The sequence below is a fragment of the Oncorhynchus kisutch genome, unplaced genomic scaffold, assembly GCF_002021735.2.
Source record: "Oncorhynchus kisutch isolate 150728-3 unplaced genomic scaffold, Okis_V2 scaffold2811, whole genome shotgun sequence".
NCBI lineage: Eukaryota > Metazoa > Chordata > Actinopteri > Salmoniformes > Salmonidae > Oncorhynchus > Oncorhynchus kisutch.
The window spans coordinates 1-20,458 of record NW_022264756.1 but is presented as its reverse complement, the minus strand read 5'-3'; the positions used below and the strand labels follow the sequence as shown (position 1 = coordinate 20,458).

General features: G+C 42.9%; 2 protein-coding genes and 3 long non-coding RNA genes across 5 annotated transcripts; 3 read left to right on the top strand and 2 right to left on the bottom strand.

The window, feature by feature from the left end:
- Window positions 1-6,356: 6,356 nt before the first annotated feature.
- On the bottom strand, window positions 6,357-9,267 carry LOC116370874 (uncharacterized). Its single transcript, XM_031819892.1, has 2 exons — window positions 9,227-9,267; window positions 6,357-9,030 (listed from the first exon to the last, which is right to left on the bottom strand). The coding sequence occupies exon 2, from the start codon at window positions 8,766-8,768 to the stop codon at window positions 6,369-6,371; it is 2,400 nt and encodes a 799-aa protein (XP_031675752.1). The 5' UTR covers window positions 8,769-9,030; window positions 9,227-9,267; the 3' UTR covers window positions 6,357-6,368.
- A 153-nt stretch (window positions 9,268-9,420) lies between these two features.
- Window positions 9,421-10,079, bottom strand: LOC116370875 (uncharacterized). The gene is made up of 3 exons (XR_004208834.1): window positions 9,893-10,079; window positions 9,748-9,784; window positions 9,421-9,471 (listed from the first exon to the last, which is right to left on the bottom strand). It is a non-coding gene; the product is annotated as an uncharacterized LOC116370875 (long non-coding RNA).
- Window positions 10,080-15,212: 5,133 nt separating this feature from the next.
- LOC116370877 (uncharacterized) lies at window positions 15,213-16,042 on the top strand. The gene is made up of 3 exons (XR_004208836.1): window positions 15,213-15,264; window positions 15,552-15,672; window positions 15,993-16,042. It is a non-coding gene; the product is annotated as an uncharacterized LOC116370877 (long non-coding RNA).
- A 94-nt stretch (window positions 16,043-16,136) lies between these two features.
- LOC116370876 (uncharacterized) lies at window positions 16,137-16,687 on the top strand. The gene is made up of 3 exons (XR_004208835.1): window positions 16,137-16,189; window positions 16,304-16,418; window positions 16,629-16,687. It is a non-coding gene; the product is annotated as an uncharacterized LOC116370876 (long non-coding RNA).
- Window positions 16,688-16,752: 65 nt separating this feature from the next.
- LOC116370878 (zona pellucida sperm-binding protein 4-like) lies at window positions 16,753-17,631 on the top strand (the record flags this gene model as incomplete). The annotated part of the gene is made up of 4 exons (XM_031819894.1): window positions 16,753-16,798; window positions 16,894-16,991; window positions 17,158-17,288; window positions 17,588-17,631. Coding segments are annotated over exons 2-4 (258 nt in total), but the record flags the coding sequence as incomplete, so codon positions are not given.
- Window positions 17,632-20,458: the final 2,827 nt, after the last annotated feature.

Below are 20,458 nucleotides of genomic sequence, written 5' to 3'. Positions count from 1 at the left end.
CCAGTGGGAAGTGATCAATTCGAAAAGATTGAATACATACAGTATTACAAAGAAAGAGATACAAAAATTGCTTAGAAAAGCTTGAAAAAGTCTAATTTCCCCGGGCCACTCAAAAGTCAAATGTATGTACGCATTACTGTACATCGCTTTGGATGAAAGCGTCTGCTTTCAAATCCCTGACTCTCACACATATTTACAATCTCGCAATGTTTATTTCTGGGGCTTTCACATTTTGTGAAGTAAATGATGTGCAGGAGAGCTCCATGAAATCAGTGACATGGTCAAGATGGCGACATGAGAGGGTGGAACATTTCTAGCTGAGGAACAATTTTATGGTTCTCTGATAAAGTTTATAGTTTTAGACTGCAGTTGGAATTTGTTTTTCATTTTCACAAAAAACGATATCTAACCATACAATGAATAATTTTGTAATTGATCAATCCATTGACATATTTTTGACGATTTCCAACGAACAAGCTAGCTATCGAAACGTTTCAGCGTGTGCCGTTAAGTTAGCCTGCTAACGTCTTCATAGCTAGAAGCATGTAATCAGGACATGACCAAACTGTTGCTGAGATAATGGATGTTGAAACTTCCAAGGAGAAAAGAGGCATTGTTGAAACTCACTCATATGTTTGCAGTGTAAAAAAAGGGGGGTGAATGCGATTCATACCCGAATACCCCAACCAAGGAGCAACTTCCAAAGAAGCTGAGAAGTGAACCATAAATGAGCCAGCTACAGGACAACATCGTCCGCATCCTCATGGCTAAAATCAAAGAGAGTACAGATAACATCATGAATTTGGTGTAAAACAACACTGTCAGTATCGTTAACCTGAAGAAATCGATTGATTTCAGTGCTGAGGAAGTAAAAACTCTGAAGCAGCAGAACGCAACATTGAACATTCAGGTTGCAAAGCAGGAGAAGAAACTCACTGAAATGGAGTCAAAGGTAAACGAGAATGACCGGTATAGTCGGAGATGGAATCTTCGAATTTATGGAATAGCAGAAAAATCTGACGAGAACATCAAAGCAAGACATTTGCAGGGCAATAGGAGGAGCGAAATGTTGTTGCAGGTTCTCTGGATGTAGTGCACCGCCTGGGTAGGCTGAGAGATGGGGAAAACAACCAGCCACCACGACCAGTGATTCATCTCCAGGACAGTGAGGGACATGACATGGAAAAGTGCAAAGAAAAATGACTATTTAAAGAAGAACAACCTGAGGTTCAAGGAGGATCTGACAGCATTTGACAAAGAAGCTCAGAATCGTCTGTGGCTGGATTTATCAAGTGAGTTGTGCAGGACTGAGTTTTATTTGCGTCTGATAAAACTTGATATTTCTTGAGGAAAGAGCATTGTTTGTGTGAGACAAACTTTTTGTTATATATATATTTATTTTATGGCAGGGAAATTCGCACTGACACTTAATGTTAACTTGATGGCTATTACTTTTTACCAATTTATGGTACAATGTTATTTGCAATTGTATAAATATATATATATAGAATTTAGGTCACCCACTTGCGTGGTGCAAAGGACTGTTTTTATTTGCAACTAGTAAGAACTTTTCTTTTTGTGAGACCCTGGTTCATGTAAACGTATACAAGTTTAATATTCTTCATCTAGTCACTGTGATAGTAAATGTCCATTTCTGTTTTTTTAATTAATGCTAGGCGAATCGTAATATTTTTAAGAGACAGGAATGAGGTTTCTAAAGCAGTTTCCTGTATTGAAGACTTTTCCTTCGTTTCGGGTTTGAAAATGAATATCAGTAAGTCAGTCTTATTTCCATTCAAGGATTGTGTTTTACAGGAAGTATTTGGTATCCCAATTAAAGATAAGGTTACTTATATTGAAATTGTTATATGCAAGGATGAAAAACAAAGGACTGAATTGAACTTTAACTAATTGAACCTCGGGTTGATGAGAGATATTTCGTTATAAGGTTGAGTATTATTATCCAAAGCTGAAGGGTTATCCAGATTGGTTTATGTCTCGTTGTCACTTGACTTACCCCCTAAAATTGTAAAGGACTTAGATAAGATTATTTGTAGTTTTATTTGATGTGATATCCACAAAAATGATGTGGATATATTGAAGCAACATCTCAAGACATCAGTCAGGAAGTTAAGGCTTGGTCGCAAGTGGGTATTCCAAATGGACAATAACCCCAAGTATACTTCCAAAGTTGTGGCAAAAATGACTTAAGGACAACAAAGTCAAGGTATTGGAGTGGCCATCACAAAGCCCTGACTTCAATCCTATAGAAAATGTGTGGGCAGAACTGAAAAAGCGTGTGCGAGCAAGGAGGCCTACAAACCTGACTCAGTTACACCAGCTCTGTCAGGAGGAATGGGCCAAAATTCAGTAAACTTATTGTGGGAAGCTTGTGGAAGACCAACCGAAACGTTTGACCCAAGTTAAACAATTTAAAGGCAATGCTACCAAATACTAATTGAGTGTATGTAAACTTCTGACCCACTGGGAACGTGATGAAAGAAATAAAAGCTGAAATAAATAATTCTCTCTAGTATTATTCTGACATTTCACATTCTTAAAATAAAGTGATGATTCTAACTGACCTAAGACAGGATTTTTTTACTAGGATTAAATATCAGGAATTGTGAAAAACTGAGTTTAAATGTATTTGGCTAAGGTGTATGTAAACATCAGACTTCAACTATACCTAGAAGTGCACACTATTCTTATTCTTTTTTAATGTATGTATATAGTCAACTATAGTCAACTATACAACTTCTACTACTACTACACTTTATATCATCCAATAATATATAATGAAAAACACTCAACATGAAGAATTAATGCAATTATGTTAATTTCAAATATTTATTTTGAAATATAGATTAGGTGCTCTTCTTTTTATAGCAGGAAGTAAAGGGACTGGACAAGGCTTTGCCTATAGCTGAAAACATCCTGGAAATGAGCGAACGCTTCCTTGGTTTCTTCTTGGTGGAGCATACACTCTCTGTTCGGCAGGATTGTTGATCATTGACAATTGCTGGGGGAAAAAATGTAAACATAACATTTTCTTTAACTGACCCTAGTTAGTGTGAAGAATTAGTATTGCATTATTATTATTTAAATTGTAATATTCTACATAATTTACAAATGTCGGGCAGCAGGTAGCCTAGCAGTCTCAATCCGCCTATTTAACGCAGAAGTGTTACATAGGCCCCCCCAGGGCTTAGACTGTTTAGTGCCAAAAGAAGGGGATAAAAACATGCAAAAAATATATATACATATAAATAAATATATATTTCGTCAACTTTCTTATATCTCTCAGATTTAGGACAGACAATTCAGTTCCATGTAGTGAATCTGTTATTCAATGCGTTTGTATGGGCAAATAGCAGTAAGGCCGATACAAACCCCTCGGCCCAGACAGGGCTTAGACTCTTGTGGGTTAAAAAGCATGATCATTACAAAGGTGCAACTCGTGCTGGAGGCAATAAAAGGCCACGCTAAAATGTGCAGTTTTATCACACCACACAACGCCACAGATGTCTCAGAGACAGAGACTGAGAAAAATAGGAGCAAGGAAAAACGCTGGTTGACTTGTTTTGAGGGAGCGTGCAATTGCCATGCTGACTGCAGGAATGTCCACCAGAGCTGTGGCCAGAGAATTGGATGTTTATTTCTTTACCATAAGCCGCCTTCAATGTCTTTTTAGAGAATTTGGCAGTATGTCCAACCGGCCTCACAACCACAGACCAAGTATATGGCGTCGTGTTGGCTGTAGGGTTATGGTGTTGGCAGGCATAATCTACGGACAACGAACACAATTGCATTTTATCAATGGCAATTTGAATGCACAGAGATACCGTCACGAGATCCTTAGGCCCATTGTCGTGCCATTCATCTGCCGCCATGCATGGCCCCATGTCGAAAGGCCTGCATACTCACCAGACATGTCAACCATTTAGCATGTTTGTGATGCTCTGGATTGACGTGTACAACAGCGTGTTCCAGTTCCCACCAATATTCAACAACTTTGCACAGCTATTGAAGAGGAGTGGGACAACATTCCATAGGCCACAATCAACAGCCTGATCAACTCTATGCGAAGGAGAAGTGTCACGCTGCATGAGGAAAATGGTGGTCACACCAGATACTGACTGGTTTTCTGATCCACGCCCCTACCTTTTTTTAAGGTATCTGTGACGAACAGATGCATATCTGTATTCCCAGTCATGTGAAATCCATAGATAAGGGCCTAATGAACGTATTTCAATTGACTGATTTCCATATATGAACTGTAACTCAATAAAATCTTTGAAATTGTTGCATGTTGCGTTTATATTTTTGTTCAGTACACATTTGAGTGTATTGACTTACCTGTTTCACTGACGGCAGGGGTCTGGTTCTGGGAAGGTGTTGGAGTGCAGTGGTTCTTCTTGTTGACCTTCTTTGTACACTGGGTAACAAACAGTCATTTATACAGTAGGAGAAATTGCACACAAAGGGTATCAGTGTTTACCATCATACTGTACGTAATGAATAAAAATAATCTTAAAAATGTGTATTTTGATGACATTATGTACCTTTTGGTTGAGTCCACAGAGAGCGCTGAATCTTCCTCTCTTCTTTTCCTTTCTACAAGTTGTTGGAAGCCCAGAATTACCTACCTCGTCACTGCCAAGTACATTGTGTGATGACAACTGTGTCATGGAGGGAGGTGAAGAGCTAGCCTCATTGCATTTAGCTAGTAGTTCCCTAGTTAATGATTTGACCAGGGCATCGTCAAATGCATAATCCGTTGACTTCATTGCAACCTGGAGCATCTTCTCTGACCCAAATTCTTGAAGAAGCCCCTTGTAGACAGCCTTGAAAATCTTTTTGATTTTCAGATTCTGGGGGTAGGCTTGAGTTGGTTCAAGGCCTGAGGTGCCACAGAACTCAGACAGAATCCTCTTTGTAAGAACTCTTGATGTTTCACCAATGTCAGAGGATTCCAGTAATGTGAAAGGGGTGATCATTGACAGCAATCTAACAATCAGTAAAAGTACCAAAGAGGTGTCATCATTGCTAGTGGAGTCAAATGATGCATGTTGTATCAGAGTCCATGGCTGATGGAGTTGATGGATGCACAGAGACACTAGACATCTCCAGATCTTTGTTGTCCATCTTAGTTGTCCACCTCTCCTAAAACTTGAATATCCACAGTTCCACCGTTGTGTGTGCTGCTGCCAGACAGAGAGGGTCTAGGCAATGATTTGGAACTAGACTGACGGCAAGTGGTCATGAGAGCCGGTCTGTCAGAGTCAAGTGTTCCAGCATCAGTTGGGGACAACCCATTGATTATGTTCATCAACTCTGATAATTCTTCTGATGAATTGGAGGCCACAGAACAGGTATCCATGACCTGATTGACCATTATATTGGTGAAAAGGCTCTTTGTGTCAAAGTAAACCTGTGAGGAACTAACGGAGATGGCAGAAGAGCTCGGCATAAGCCAACTTGTTTCCTGCAGAGAATCATCAGAGATGATAGTTTGGCAGAAATCGGATCCTTGTGATGGGGGAGGAAGCCAGAAGACAATCTGCTGTAGCAGATGTTTTATTGACTCCGTAGCAAAGGAGTATACAAGGTCAGATGGAAACTCCCTGGATTCTTCAGAAGCATTCAATCCTGTCTTCAGCTTCAAAAGAATAGAGTCAGACACGCTCTTGCCAGCTGGCACAAAAAGAGCCTGTGGGGTGTTGTGACTTTTTATGAGCTCATAAACTTTGTCAGTGAGCTCATGTGAGAAGTTCTGAAGACCGTCCCTGGGGCTGAGTCTCGCAAGTCTTCTTGTAAAAGAAGTGACATCATCTGCAGTGGCTATGTGTTCCGTATCTTCTCTTGGAATGACCTCCATAACAGTGTCAACTATGGCAGAGATGGTTTGCCTTGTGTAATTTGTTGACCCTTGTGAATGAGTTGAGGAGTCACTCATATCAATGACCGAACTCCTAATGATAGGACAATAGATTTCAACAGGCCACTCATTGGGGACTGGAGTGCCTGGAAGAGAATTTGTAAAATCACTCTGGGACCCTCTGGTCATGGCAGAGGTGATGGACAGGGAGGACTTTGAGGAGGATGGCCGGTGTATCTCGTGTCCATCAGTTCTCACCATGTCAACATCCTCCAACATGGAGCCCACGATGGAACGAGTCAAGAGGCCTTTCTCTGAGGTGCTCATCCTCTCTGACATAGACACTCTCCTCTGGATTGTCATCAGAGTCTGACTAATTAAGGCTTTGGAATAATTTACCATGCTGGTCTGGCTGCCTTCATGTTCACTGTAAGTCATTTGTGTAGAAGTAGCTGTTCTGCATATGGATTCGGCATGTTTGGGGGCCTCAACCACATTGTCTAGGAGGACCGGTTGTTGCTGGGCAAAAAAAATCCTTGACCTTGATGAACACATTGTTGAACAGGTTTACAGTGCCTGACCAAATGATCTTTCCTTTCACATTGGCCCCGTTCTGAACACTGACAGGAAGGGTTGAAGCTGACAGGGATCTCTCTAACTGGCCAGACACTGAAGCATCAGACATTTTAGTGATCTGGGGGAAGCTATTAAGGTCTTTAGTGATGCTTATGATGATGTTGGATGCTGCAGAATTGGTGTGCAGAGAAGAGGTGAACAAAGGTGGAGTTCCACTCTTCTGAAGGATTTTGACATCTCTATCATCACCATCGTTACTGGACTCTGCACAAATGTCTGCACTTCTACCATCAAGGCTGGTATTTACAATGCCAATTAACCCTGATTGAAGGATCCCACCAGCCATATGTGAGGCTTTAGTTTGAAACTCCTCAGTACATAGTTTGTCAAAGGCTGTGGATTTAAGACTTCTAGAGGATGCCTCCTCCTCATCATTGTTGATCTCACCATGCAAATTGTCCTGTGTATTGACAGCATAGTCATCAACAGATAAATATGATTTGGAGGCGGCAAGGACGTCAATCTGAGAAACAACGGCATCCAAAAGCTTGGACAGGTCTTCTGTATCTCCTTTTAGGCTAGAGAGGCATTCCTCCATGGATTCCGCAGAGTGATACACAGTGAGGATCTGACTAATGACCTCCTTGGTACAGGTTTGAAGGTCCGCTTGGATTTCAAGAGAATCCCTATTACAAGTCACCTGAGAATCTAAACTTTCACTAGGAGCCTGTTTGAGAGTCTCATCATGTATTGGTGTAACACCATCGATGACCTTTACAGAGTCTTGGCAGGGAGTGAGAAAACGCCTCAGCATTTCTCGAAATCTATGATATATAATACGAGCAGCATGAAGGGTGCTCACTTTTGAAATTCTGAAATTTTCAGAGTGATGTGCCTGCATGGACTGAACAATAGTCTCCACATCTGTTACAAAAGTGTCCAGCAATTTAGATGCTTCAGAGTCTCCCAGTAAGCTGTTTGTAAAGGGGTTGACAGATCTCAGAGCTTCGCTCACTGCCTTTCTAGCCTTTGTCTGGAAAGACACACTGGAGAGTTTCTTCATATTTATAATTGGAAGACTCAGGGTAGATTCACTGTTGGTGGTGCTGTCCTGCAGACCAAGTGGAAAAGTGAGATGGGAGAGACATTGTTCACTGTCTAACAACTCAGATGGTGAGGGGGAACACGAACTGGTGAAATCATTCAAGTCAGACATGATGCCATCCACAAATAGAATGGCCTCCAGAGACTCTTCAGAATCACACTCTCCAACAGAAGATGAGAACTTCTCCATCACCTCAGTCTTATACAAGACAAGAACCTGGCTGGCAATCGCTTTTGTGGTGTCAAGGAGGACTTGGTCTTGCAAATACTTTTTGAGAGCCAAGAGAGGTTTTGGGGTCTCACTTTGTCCTTTTTGTTCATTCATAGATGAGGGGGTTATTAAAAGTGGTTTACAAGAAATGGAGTCCGATGTGTCAGCCTCACCATTACTGGAATGACCGATGTCTAGGCACAAAGTTGGAACGATTGTGAAATAATCTTTTGTGCTCTCCACAAATGTACTTGCGAGATACCCTTTTTCTGGACAGGTAAGAATCCTCTTCAGCGTATTTTTCATGTCGTAGTAACAGCCAACAGTGTAAGACCAGATCTTACTCTGATGGTTTTCAAGAAGGATCTGCTCACTCTGTGCAGGAGAGCAGGATGCCCTGATAGACTGGGTAAGATTGTCCATGTCTGAAACAAAGGTACTTACCAACTCAGAGGCCTCAGGGTCAATCATAAGGTCACTGATCTCACCTATCCGAGGAGTTGGACAAGATGATGTAGTGCCAGAACAACATGATGTACAACCCCTGAATCTTTTAACAATCTCCCGGATCGATTCAGTGGCCTTGGTCTGAAACTCCTCAGTGAGTAGTCTATCCATACTTTGTGTTGACAGACGAAGACTAGATTTGGCACCTTTGATATTGAGGTTGCTCTCTCCTTGTTTTAGCATCTCCTCTGGACTTTTACAAGCTTCAAGCATCTTCATATGGTCAGCAACAACACAAAGCAGTTCCCTCTTGTCGGGGTCATTTTCTTCCTTATTGCTGAAGTTCAAAACAGTGCCACTGAGGGCTGTCATGACCTGTCCTGTTAAATGTGTCATATCCACCTCAACACCATCCTCTCTGAGAACAACAATCTGCTCAACACTCTTCCCATTAATATACATCTGAAGTATGTTGGAAACGCCAGACACCATCTCCTCGACAACCTTGGTTCTGGAGACACCACCACTGGCAAAAATAACAGGGGACATTCGCCCAGAGACGGGAGTTTGGATGGCCACAGAGATTATGGAATTGACCTTCTTTGACACTTCTCCAACAATAAACCGGGATAGACTTTGAGTGTCTACCTGGTCCTCTCTTTGGATACAGAGGACATTGTTCAGCGACTCTTTGAAGGAATCCTGGACACCAGTGAGGAGACTGTCCTCAGTAATCCCAAAAAAGTCCCTGAGTGGCTCAGATGATATAGACTCACCATCTCCCTGAGTATTTGGCAACACTGTCTGAGACCTTTGAGAATACAAAGCAAACAATACAGCATTCCATATTCAATAGTAGACACGGTAGTGACATTAATACATCATTCAGTAATCAGTTAAACTGGTCATTAAGAGTAAACTGTTATACAGATAACAAAACATATTTTCACAAAATGGGTTATGAATAGTTAGGTGAAACCGGTTTCTTTAGGAATGACTGAACATACCCATTACGTGAGGAGCTTGATTTGGCCGTGCAACACCTTGAGGATTTGCTGCTGCCTCTCTTGCGAACCTTCAGGTTTGTGCTAGAGGATCTCTCTGATTCTGTCAGAGACTTGCCGGATACTGGAGACACATGGCTGTATATCCGTACAAAACGGAAAATTGCAGGGATGATGACCTCCAGGATGGCCTCAGATACAAACCGCACAATCTCCAGGCACATCTCTGCAAGCAATGCCCTCATCACCTGTAGGACCGAAACAGTGTAGGTAGATTACTCATAGCCGGGCTCTGAAACCAAGCTCCTCGAAGAGATACCAACAATCTCACATATGTTCATGAGAATCATGAAAGTGGCATACATTGGAAAGCATGAAAAGCAGTAGGCTACTAAAAAGCTCTTTGAATGAAACTGTTTGTGATAATGTGGATGATACTGTAGATAGATAAAAGGCTTGTATCTAATATTCTTGAAACATCTATTAATATATCTATGAATCATTTTCAGGGTTAAGGGACTTACAGGGTCCATCCTGCCAATGCTTAACTGCCTCCATTGCCTATAGGAGATAATTTGATGTTTTTAGCACCAAAAAGCAACACACACAATTTATAAAATCCTCCGGATGACATTGCATTCAAATACTACAATAGAAGTTTGGACATACTCCTCAGTAAGTTTTTCCAGAAACCGGATGATAATCGGGTTGAAGGCATCCGGATCGATTGGCGGGAGGTCAAGAGCCCTGGTCTGACAGGCCCTGGAGACACACTCACTTAGGATCTTCTCATTAGATTGTCCCTGGTGAGATGTCCCCTGAACTGCCATCGCAGAGAATTCCACAGATGTAGAGGGACCTGTGTGCAAAGCAGCATTCACCAAGGTAAAGAAGTCAGAAAACATGTAACCTTCTGAGGCAAATATGTATTAGCCAACTTTGTGAAGTTAAGTAGCCAAGAAAGTATAACATGTGCACTCTGCTATTAGTCCTCTGCTCAATAGATGTCCATACTAAATTACATTTACATGCAAAAGGATTACATTCAGTGAAATTAGAGTTTCATTTATGACCTGCATCAGTGATCTGCTCCACTTTGTTTCTCTTGGTCCTCTTGGCCTAAAAAGACAATACAGTCAATGATATACACGCAGATACTGTATGAAGCCATTCCAATACAGCCCTTTGAGTAGAGCAAGGGTAAGACTGATTGCAGGGCTGTCCCCGACAAAAAAAAATATTTGTCGACCGAGAGTCATCCTTTTCTAATGTTAAAATGTATTTTTCCATATCAGACACAGCCTATGTGTTTGAATACAATCACCTACATAGGCACTGAGCTTGGCTGATGCTTTAAGCACACTGTTTAATTAAATAATTAAGACACACAAATGACTCAAGAAAGAGCCCGATGGTGACACTGTATTAAAAGAAATGACAGCGAGTGCCTGTGTGACAGGTGCACATTGTCTCGCTCTCCTCCCTACTGCAGCGAAAAGGCACCACATAACAGCAACTGTTTATTGTGCTGTCCATGCTGAAGACGCAATATCATTTCAGCCATTTAGTTTCTTCCTTACAGTTCTGGAAACGTCTTCTTTACAGTTCTGGAAACTTCTTCTTTACAGTTCTGGAAACTTCTTCTTTACAGTTCTGGAAACTTTAGAGTGTTTTCTATCCTAATCCGACAATTATATGCATATTCTAGTTTCTGGGGCTGAGAAATAGGCCGTTTCAAATGGGTATGTTTTTTTAGCCAAAAACGAAAAATACTGCCCCCTACGCGCAAAAGGTTAAGCAAATGTTAAGAAATACCAGTCTGTTCTAACGACTAAAAATGATAAAGCCATTATTACAGCATAGCAAATATTAAAAACAGCCGAATCTGTGAAATTGCTTAATTCAACATTTTGCCGGTGCATGAGGCTTGGTGCTCAGTAGTCTATGCGGTCCCAATAATAACAGTGGAGAAGATGGAGGGAACCATTACCTCATACGTGAAGAAATGGCTGGGTGTCCCACGATGCCTGAGTAACATCGGCCTCTATGGCAAAGGGGTCCTTGAACTACCTCTTACAAGTCTAACGGAGGAGTACAAGTGCTCTAAAGTAAGACTTCAGATGACATTGAAGGACTCCAAAGACCAGACCATTAGCAAGGCTGCACCTCCCCTACAAACTGGACGGAAATGGACATCATCCAAGGCTGTGCAGCAAGCAACATCAGCCCTGAGACACCAAGACATTGTGGGGAATATCCAGCATGGAAGAGGAGGCTTTGGCCTGGCAGCAAGCAAACCAACATTCCATAAGGCAACAACATCTGAACGCAGGAAGCTGGTGGTCGAGGAGGTGCGCAGACAGGAGGAGACTGCAAGAAGTGCAAAGGCTGTCTCTCTTGCTAAACAAGGGCAATGGACGCGGTGGGAAGGCCTGGAGAGGAGAAATATCAACTGGAGTGAGCTTTGGCAAATGGAGGCAAGCAACATCAGCTTCATCATAAGAGCTGTTTATGATGTGCTTCCATCACCAAAAAATCTACATCAATGTTATGGCAAGGACTCGACCTGCCCCCTCTGCCCAGCTCCAGCGACTCTCAGGCATATAATGACAGGTTGCAAGACCAGCCTCTCACAAGGCCGCTACACCTGGAGGCACAATCAGGTCCTCAAGAGCCTGGCTACAGCACTTGAGACCAAGAGGAGTGCAACCAATTCATTACCTCCAAAAACAAGCAATCCCGTCAAAACAACAACATTCATCCGGGAGGGACAGAAAAGGCCCAAGTATCCTCCTATGAAGCCAGAAACTGGACACCTAGCCATGGCCCGGGACTGGAAGATCCTTGTCGATATTGGCCAGCAACTAATTTTTCCATCTGAGATTGCTTCTACCAACCTTAGGCCAGACATGGTACTCTGGTCCCCTTCACGAAAGGCTGTGTACATCATAGAGCTCACAGTCCCGTGGGAAAACTCTGTTGAAGAGGCCTACGAACGTAAGAAACTGCGTTACACAGAGTTGGCAGGAGACGCAACTCAGCGTGGCTGGAATGCAAAAGTCTGGCCAGTTGAAGTGGGATGCAGAGGATTCGTGGCTTCTTCCACCATCAGGTTGCTGAAAGAACTTGGAATCCATGGACAGGCTCTGCGGCAGACCGTCAGAGCAGTTTCTCAAGCAGCTGAAAGAGGCGGCCAGTGGATCTGGATCAAACGGAAGGACCCTTGCTGGGCTATAACTTCATGACCCCCCACCCCCACCTGAGAACCCAATTCAGATCCCTCCAACTTGAGGAGGGTATATGAGGTATGCGGTCAGCTGTAGGGCTGGCTCAGGGAAGAGGACGCCCCTGCCTTGCATAGTCCCGTGGGACATCTTAATTGGGCATGGGACACAAGCTAAGGCTTGATCACCCTTTAGCTGGCCACCTTTGATGAGGGTGTTTAGTGATTAAAGGCCGAAACACCCACTGATTCGAAGGCACACTACTGAGGATGTGTCCCAAAATTGACATCTTAACCCAGTCTAAGAAATAAACCTCCCATGCCACTCTGTCAACATCACGGCAAATCTCATGTGAGTGCATTCCATCTATTGGCACAATGGACAGTTTTTAACATCTCGTCCCGTGTTTCATTTCTTCTGCGACACAACGTAGAGGTCTTGACTCTCTCAATTCCACTCGCGTCTTTAAATGCACATAGGAGAACTTTAGCCTATTCTCAATGCATTTAAGGAGGCGAGTGGACAGATTGAGAACTGGCCCTTGATTTCCTATTGTATGGGAGGGAGAAAATGCATAGGGAATAATGGCCTTTCTTCTCTAGGTGTCTGTCAGAAGGACTCTTCCAGACATCCAAACCATCCCCAAACAGCCCACTGGGGGCCCGAAAGCAAGGAGCGGCAACTTCCGGAGGGGAGCTGAGGTTTATATATTTCAGTTTCTGTAATTTCACTACAAAATGACAGGATGGCGCTAAACAATGTGCGTTTGTTGACAATTTTGTTTAATTCATGTTTCCATTTCCTGAGACAGGCTGTTGCTTCAGGATACAAAATGACAGTCGTCTTTAGTCCTAGCAAGAATGTCATGAATGTGGATGAGGTCCAAAGAAAGGGCTATGCAATAGCCAACACTCCCACACGGCTGGTGTTAAGAAGCCCTCATAATGCAGAGGAGACATACCTCCAGAATGTAAGCTGACCTCCATGAACTGGGTCATGTTTAGTAGAGCAAACATTTGGAAACGGTGGCCCTACCTGAACTCTGCAACATATTGTTAATACGGTGTGTCCTACTGAACACGGCCCTGGTGTGGTTGCCCCCTGAACAGGTAGCTGGGGTTCCGATGCGGGTGCTCTCAACCTCAACCTTCTTTGAGCAGAAGTGGCTGGTTACTCGAGTAGATGCCACGGCTGTTTGTCCAACACCAGGTTGAGTGTGAAATAATTTAAGAGCCTATAAGCCCAGTTCTTAATTGGCTCCAGACAAGACATTCATGTAGTGTTCAGTTGGGAAAATGTTTTGGTGAACTTTTTCCAAATAATGGCACAGTTTTCAGTTGCAAAATGTTCTGTTTTGATGTGCACTTGGCTTCTTGTGTCACTGCAGAGGCAGTGGCCTTTACTCCAGAAGTGATCACCTGGTACATGCCCAAGCACATAGACCCACTTTTCTCCTCTGATGCCTTCACCATGTTGGAGGTGTACATGGGAATTGACGCTAAGAGGCTGGACACTGAAGAAATGGCTGCCAGAAACTACTCGGTTTTAGTCACAGAGGCTCATATTATTGTTGAAATTCCGGTGGGGGCGGTTGGCGGCTACTTCAAGGTCAGCATTGGATGAGTAAAATGTTCCTGTTTAATTTCAAAGTCTTATTTGTAGAGCCCTTTATAGTATAGCAGTTGTCAATGCTTTGCAGTAACCCTTTACCATCTCTCATGGGTAAACTCCTTGTCTTGTGTAAAACGTTTCTTATTGAGCAATTGTTTGCTTAACCAGGCTAATATACAATGGTTTGCAAAATTGTGAGAATTTTGCATAAAATTACACTTAAACATACTCTACCTCTTGTCTTTGCAGTTTGTCCTTTAGCCGCTTGAAATTTCAGACCAAATATCCACACTAAAGTATTGTTTACCTGACTTTTTAGGGAGGCGGTAGCTTTGCCACTGTCAACTGAATGCAAGCAACACTCGGCTGCTGTTTACATATTGCGCAAGTGTTTACTTTGCGTGTCAGTTGCTTTGAAAATGCACACCGCCAGAAATGCAAGTTGACAACCATACACCTACCAGCTTTCTAAAGTCTGGTAACCAATACTTTCCTTTGGATATTGTGTCTTAAATTACGAGTGGCAAAGACAAGTGGTAGAATAATTGTATTTAACATTCTGGCTTTTAAGGACCGTTTACCTGTTTTTGCACTCAAATTGTATATTACAGCCTGACTGCATCACTCGTCTCCCTTACAGAGCCATATTCAGGATGACCAGTACTTTGTCACTTACACCATTGAGCCCATGCTTGAGTTGCTGTGGATCGAGGAGGTTGCACACGAGAACACCAGCTATAAAGTCCTCTTCCCTATCACAACACCTCCGATGGCCAGGCCTCCACAAGTTCGCAACTGTGAGTCTGGTTTAGTTAAATAGTGCCTATGGTAATTTGGGATGTCTGGGTTGTTCGTTAGGCACAAAACAGAAAATGTACTGAAACGGGGAGGCAATACCTGGACTTACCCAATAACAAATGTCAATTTTCAACTTCCATTGTACCGCATTTCAAAATGGTTTCCTTTGTTTGCCAATGAACAGACACGCCCTTAGACACAGTTCCTGAGCAGGCAGTGTTTGTGCTTGAGTTGGGGACCTTCAACCTTGATGTGGAGCTGCTGAACATCACCTTTCCCACCATGGTGCTAACTGTTGCAGAGTGCAACGCCAGGGGCTTCAATGTTCAAGAGCAGAGATCCCCGGACAACACCTTGAAGACCTTCAGGATGGAGGTGCCCTTCTCAGACCCGGTGGTCTTTAAGGAGGTGTGTTTCTGTTAAATGCAAAGCCACACGCAGTGATTTGTTCATGCCCTAATAAGTGGGCCACCAACAAAATATAAATAATGGCACAAATGTACTTTGTATCCCTCATTTACTCAAGTGTTTCCATTATTTTGGCAGTTGTATGCATTTGATTTAGAGGAATGAGGGCAACATTACTATAAGTATATAGTTTGTTTTAATAGTCCCCATATGTACTTAGTTGTCACTTGATGTTGAATAGAGTTCTGTTGCAACAATGCTGACCAATGCTTTTAACTTCACTACAGAGAAGGGCGGAACAAGGTGTCACAACCTTCACGCTTCAGCTGATCTACGGCCTGGTCATCTTTCCAGAGTACGCTCCTTTCTCTCACTCTGCCGTTGTGGACGCTGTACTGCTGGACATTGGTATGCCTCTGGACTACGCCAAACTACTGTTGAATGGTTTCCTCTCGTTAATGATTGCCCTGAAGGGAAATTGGCAGTGAAAGACCAACTAGCCATACTGTAGGGTTTTCCTATGCGGTCTTTCTACAAAGAAAATGTTAAGCTTTAGAGTATTTGGACCCAGTTTCCCTGTTCCTGATTTGCCAGGATTGTGTTTATTCAGTCCCACCGTAGCAAAACATTTTGCAATCTAAACAAGGGTTTCTTCTTGGACCAGTTCAAGTAGTACCTTCCTGTTTTTTGTGCTTAAATAATGAACACAACCCTGTTTGTCCTTGCAGTGCCACCCTCAGTCACTGGCAACTGTGATCAGGAGAACTTCCACATCACTGTGGACTACAGGAACCAAGAGCCCTTTTTTGTGGTCTTGGTTGGCAAGCGGCTGCTTAACCATGAGTTTGCTCAACAGTATTTAACAGAGGGCGACACAGACTTCACCATCACGTTGCCCTTCTCTTCGCCGGACGCAGTGTTTGAGGTACGACGCTCTCCCAAAACATGTTAACCTAAATTGCTGCAGCTAGCCTTGCATTCCTTACCCTGTATACATGCATACAATATTGGACTAATGAACTCTCCCATTGGTTCCCAGTCGGTTCACTCGTCCTCTGTCAGGAGCAGACTGGATGTGGCTCTGTTGAATCCTTACAACAACATGACCATCAAATACTTTTCCCTGGCTTGCAGCTTCCTCAAAACGCTGACTGGTTGGTTCTCAAACAATTACTTACGATAAATTGTCGTTTAACATGGTTACCAAACCTGGGTTCCTTGCAAATACCGTGAGTCTAAATGGTAGTGCCAGATGGGCATGGTTTGCATTTTTGGTGCTATTCCATTGGTTCAAGCTCAATAAGTGTAACAAATACAGAACCCAGGTCTGATGGCTACCTGTCTTTTGCTCTCCCACCTCCAAGAGTGTTTCTCTAACGGAACGATGACTGCGCTGGCAGTGAAGGTGGAGTCTGCTCCCGGTCTGAACCCCGGTCAGCTGACCCTGAGCGACCCCGCCTGTGGTCCCACCTACAGTGACGATCGCTTCGCCTACTTCCACTTCACTGTGAACTCCTGTGGCACCACCAGGAAGGTAAAATGACTATTATCCTGAGGTGATGGGTACTGTGTATTTATGGACTGTTTGCTTCTGTAGGCTGTAATAAGCAATTCCCCTCTACTACATAGTTTATCAACAATGTCATGCTGTATGAGAACAAAATCTCCTTGCCAGATGAACTTGAGGTGAAGCTGAATGCCACGACGTCTTCAGAGGAGGAATATCAGTAAGTGCATTACGCATCACAATTGTAGCTATTAGCTTTCATAAGGTTCATTTTTCTTCATCCATTGCTCAATACTTTGTATACAGGGAAAATGTGCCTCTACTACCAGTGTCCACTCCACTGCTTGACGTTTCCCCTATTGAAGTTGCTCACATCCCTTTTTTAGGTTAAAGGTTTCCTGCTACTATGTGGCCAACATCACTCGCACATTGGCCTTTCTGACCAGGCCGCGTGACAACGAGCCTTTTGCCGAGACTGGGACTGGTCGACTAATGGTCAGAATGAGACTCGCTCAGGGTAAGCGTGCACAAATTCAGAATTTCAACTTGACCCCTAGCCTCTAAAAGAATCTTGGAAGGTCTTCTTTACAAAACCATTCCCAAAAATGTAAGCCTTGTGATATATTACTCTTGCGTTCTGAGATCTACAGGTGTGGCTATTTGTCAGAAGCCTCTAGTGGGGGGTGGATAGTGTTGGCTATAAATGGCTTGTGTTCATTGGGGCACAACAGATATGATAAACGAGCATTTCTTAATGGACAAGTTCAGATGGTGCCCACTGAACACGACCCCCGGTTGTCTTGTTCTGTGTTCCAGACGCCTCGTATAACACGTTCCACCAGGAGGAGGACTATCCAGTGGTGAGGTACCTTAGACAGCCTCTGCACTTTGAGGTGGAGCTGACCACGTCCTCTGATCCCAAGGTAGCGCTGGTGCTTGACCACTGCTGGGCCACCCTCAACGAGGACCGTGACTCCCGACCCCGGTGGAATCTCATCATTAATGGGTAACATGTTGTTTTTGGGCCTAAACAAGTGTTATTCCACAGGTGTGGTTCCTGAGTAATTAGCAACCTATCATGCTTGGCAGGCCATTTACTTTGGCTACCGTGGCTATGCCCCCATCCATAGGTCGAGTGGTCACAATGCTTAAAAACGATGTGAGCCATGTGTGGTCTGTCACAGATCTCCACCCAATTTCACATGCTTGTTATCACTGAGTGGTCCCTGCAGCGTATCATTGGAACGGAACGTATGCTGCATCCATCGACTCTAAACCGCGTTGTCTGAAATCATCTAAACGATGTTGTGGTGTTGAGAAATGAAGTTCTTCACAACTTTATTCCAGCTTTGCTTGTAAAATATATCAATGTTAACGTTATCATCTAGTCTAAATAACAGGTTGACTTGTTTTACAGTATGATGCGGTACAAGGGAGCCATGTAAATCTAGTATAGAAAGTATGGCAGCCATGTTTGTCAAGCAAGAACTCCTAGAATGCTGTTCACTGCGCCCGTTGCCTGAGATCTTAACTTAGTTTGGCCACTTCAGCACGTGATAATGTTTGTACTTGTTACGGCGTACACATGACAAGTAGTTTACAGGTAACTATACAAAACGCCAATTGTTGTCACCTAGCACGAAAGCTAAACAGAGTTGCAAGATATAGCACAATCCATTATTGGGGGGTTAAGTCCTTGGGGAAGGTATTGTGAAGAGGATGATGCAGGAAATATTACTAAGAACTGGGAATTTATCAACAATAAATGGTGAGGCAGACAGTTTTTCTAAGCTATATACCCCTGGAAAGGGAGGTCTGATCTGGCAACCCTGAGGTACCATAGTTTACACTCTGATGCCATGTTCAAATCAACTGACGACTTCAGTGCATTAATGACAATGGGGGTACTCCAGTTGAGATCACCATAAGTCTGACAGACGCTTACGTGATAACCCGACTGCATTGTATGGTGTTAGCTCATATTCAGTACCACCTTCAAGTGTTATACACATGTGTCCATTACAATCTAGGCAAGAATCAGAAAGCATGAATAAAACGCTAAGTACATTATACTTATGGTACGATGCAGTAGAAACGACAACCCGTGACACAGAAAATAAGGCACTTTAATAGGAATACACGCATGTCCACAGTTATTTGTAAGGAACACAATAAATGTTCAAGGACTTTATACTTGATCTGGGGAAGTGCTTGGGCTTTCTTTTGAAGGAAAGTTTGTCCGGCTCATTAAATTCTCAAATGGAAATGATCTGCAACAGTGAAATGGGCTACATTTGTGAATGAATGAGGCAAAATTAGAAGTTGAAACGGCCTCTAGAAAATTAGCAGGTAGTGTGCCTTGGTCTGAGGTCAGCGCGGGTTAAATGTCCACATGTTGGAACGGTGAGTGCATTCTGACATCACGCGCATAAAATCAACTCCCACTGGGGCGACTGTTGAAGATATTTGGAACTTGTGTGTGAAAGGTTAATGTTGGCATTACCTACACCTTTTTACTCAATGTTATCCTTTTGGTTTGCTACAGTTCAGTGTTGTGCCAAGCTGATGGTCAGTCGAATGGAAATCAAGAGCGGCTGGCAAGCTTGGCTTGCCTTTCCGATTGGTTTCATACAACTGCTTTTAACACTGACTGAATAGTTGTTGGTTTTGGGTTGAATTCAGGCACAAGTGACCTCTTGTGTTTAAAACAGTTATTGCACTAAACCTAAAGGATGGTTCAGATGCCTGTGCAGCATGGATGTTTGAAACTGAATAGGATCAGTTGACAGGATCCCCAGAAGTTGATGCCGCTTTCAATGGAATTTCCTGTCCTAGAGGAATGCGCTAATTGGAAGTTGCTAAACATGAACAAATACCACAGTCAAGTGTAGCAGCATCTTGCTAACCTATTTAGCTAGCTAATGATCATATTTAAAAAAAATGTTACCACATTTTTTTATTTGGGTGAGCACTTTGCCACAGATGGACATGCTGGCCTAATTTTTATCTCAAGAATTTAAATTGGGTTACTATAGAAAAGATGACTTCTTTTTCCTACCTTGTAATGGGCTACAATGACTTTGCCCATGATTATGCACGCTGCAAATGACACTTTATTTTGCGGGTGCCTTTTCAGTATCTGGCTGCATGTTACACCAAGCAGTGTAGTGAAGCAACTTTATTTGTCAAAACCGTTCATTTGGGGGATCGGGTTTGCTTTGAAATCATGCAATTTACAATTTTATGAATTGGTATCAACCTAAATTTGGCCATGTGGACACGGCGTAACTGTTTATTAAATCAGCAATGTCATAGCAGTTTTAAAAAACAGGCTGAAATGTTTTGTATATCATAGGAAAAGACACTACATTCACATGGCTGTGCACAAAATGGGTTCAGATTTGTCACTTCAGCTGCAACTTACTATCGTCTGTCAGCTCAAGTGATTTGTACTGGTGTGGGTGTTTCTCTTAATGTAACGTCTTCAGATTTCACACATTCCTTTTTGCTAATATCTGGCAGTTAAACCGTAAAGGATAAACCTCCCAAAGATGCAAATTAAAAAAGTAGGCCTAAACTGTCAATGCGTAGGTTACTTTGTATAGTAGAGCTGCGCCCTTCACAGAAGTCCTCCATGTGACTCCGATGCCGTGGGTGTGGAATTGATTTTGTGACCAATTTTTCTCC

Excerpts from the sequence above, each read along its gene's own strand:
- LOC116370874 (XM_031819892.1), bottom strand. The coding sequence starts at position 8,768 with ATGTCCCCTGTTATTTTTGCCAGTGGTGGTGTCTCCAGAACCAAGGTT.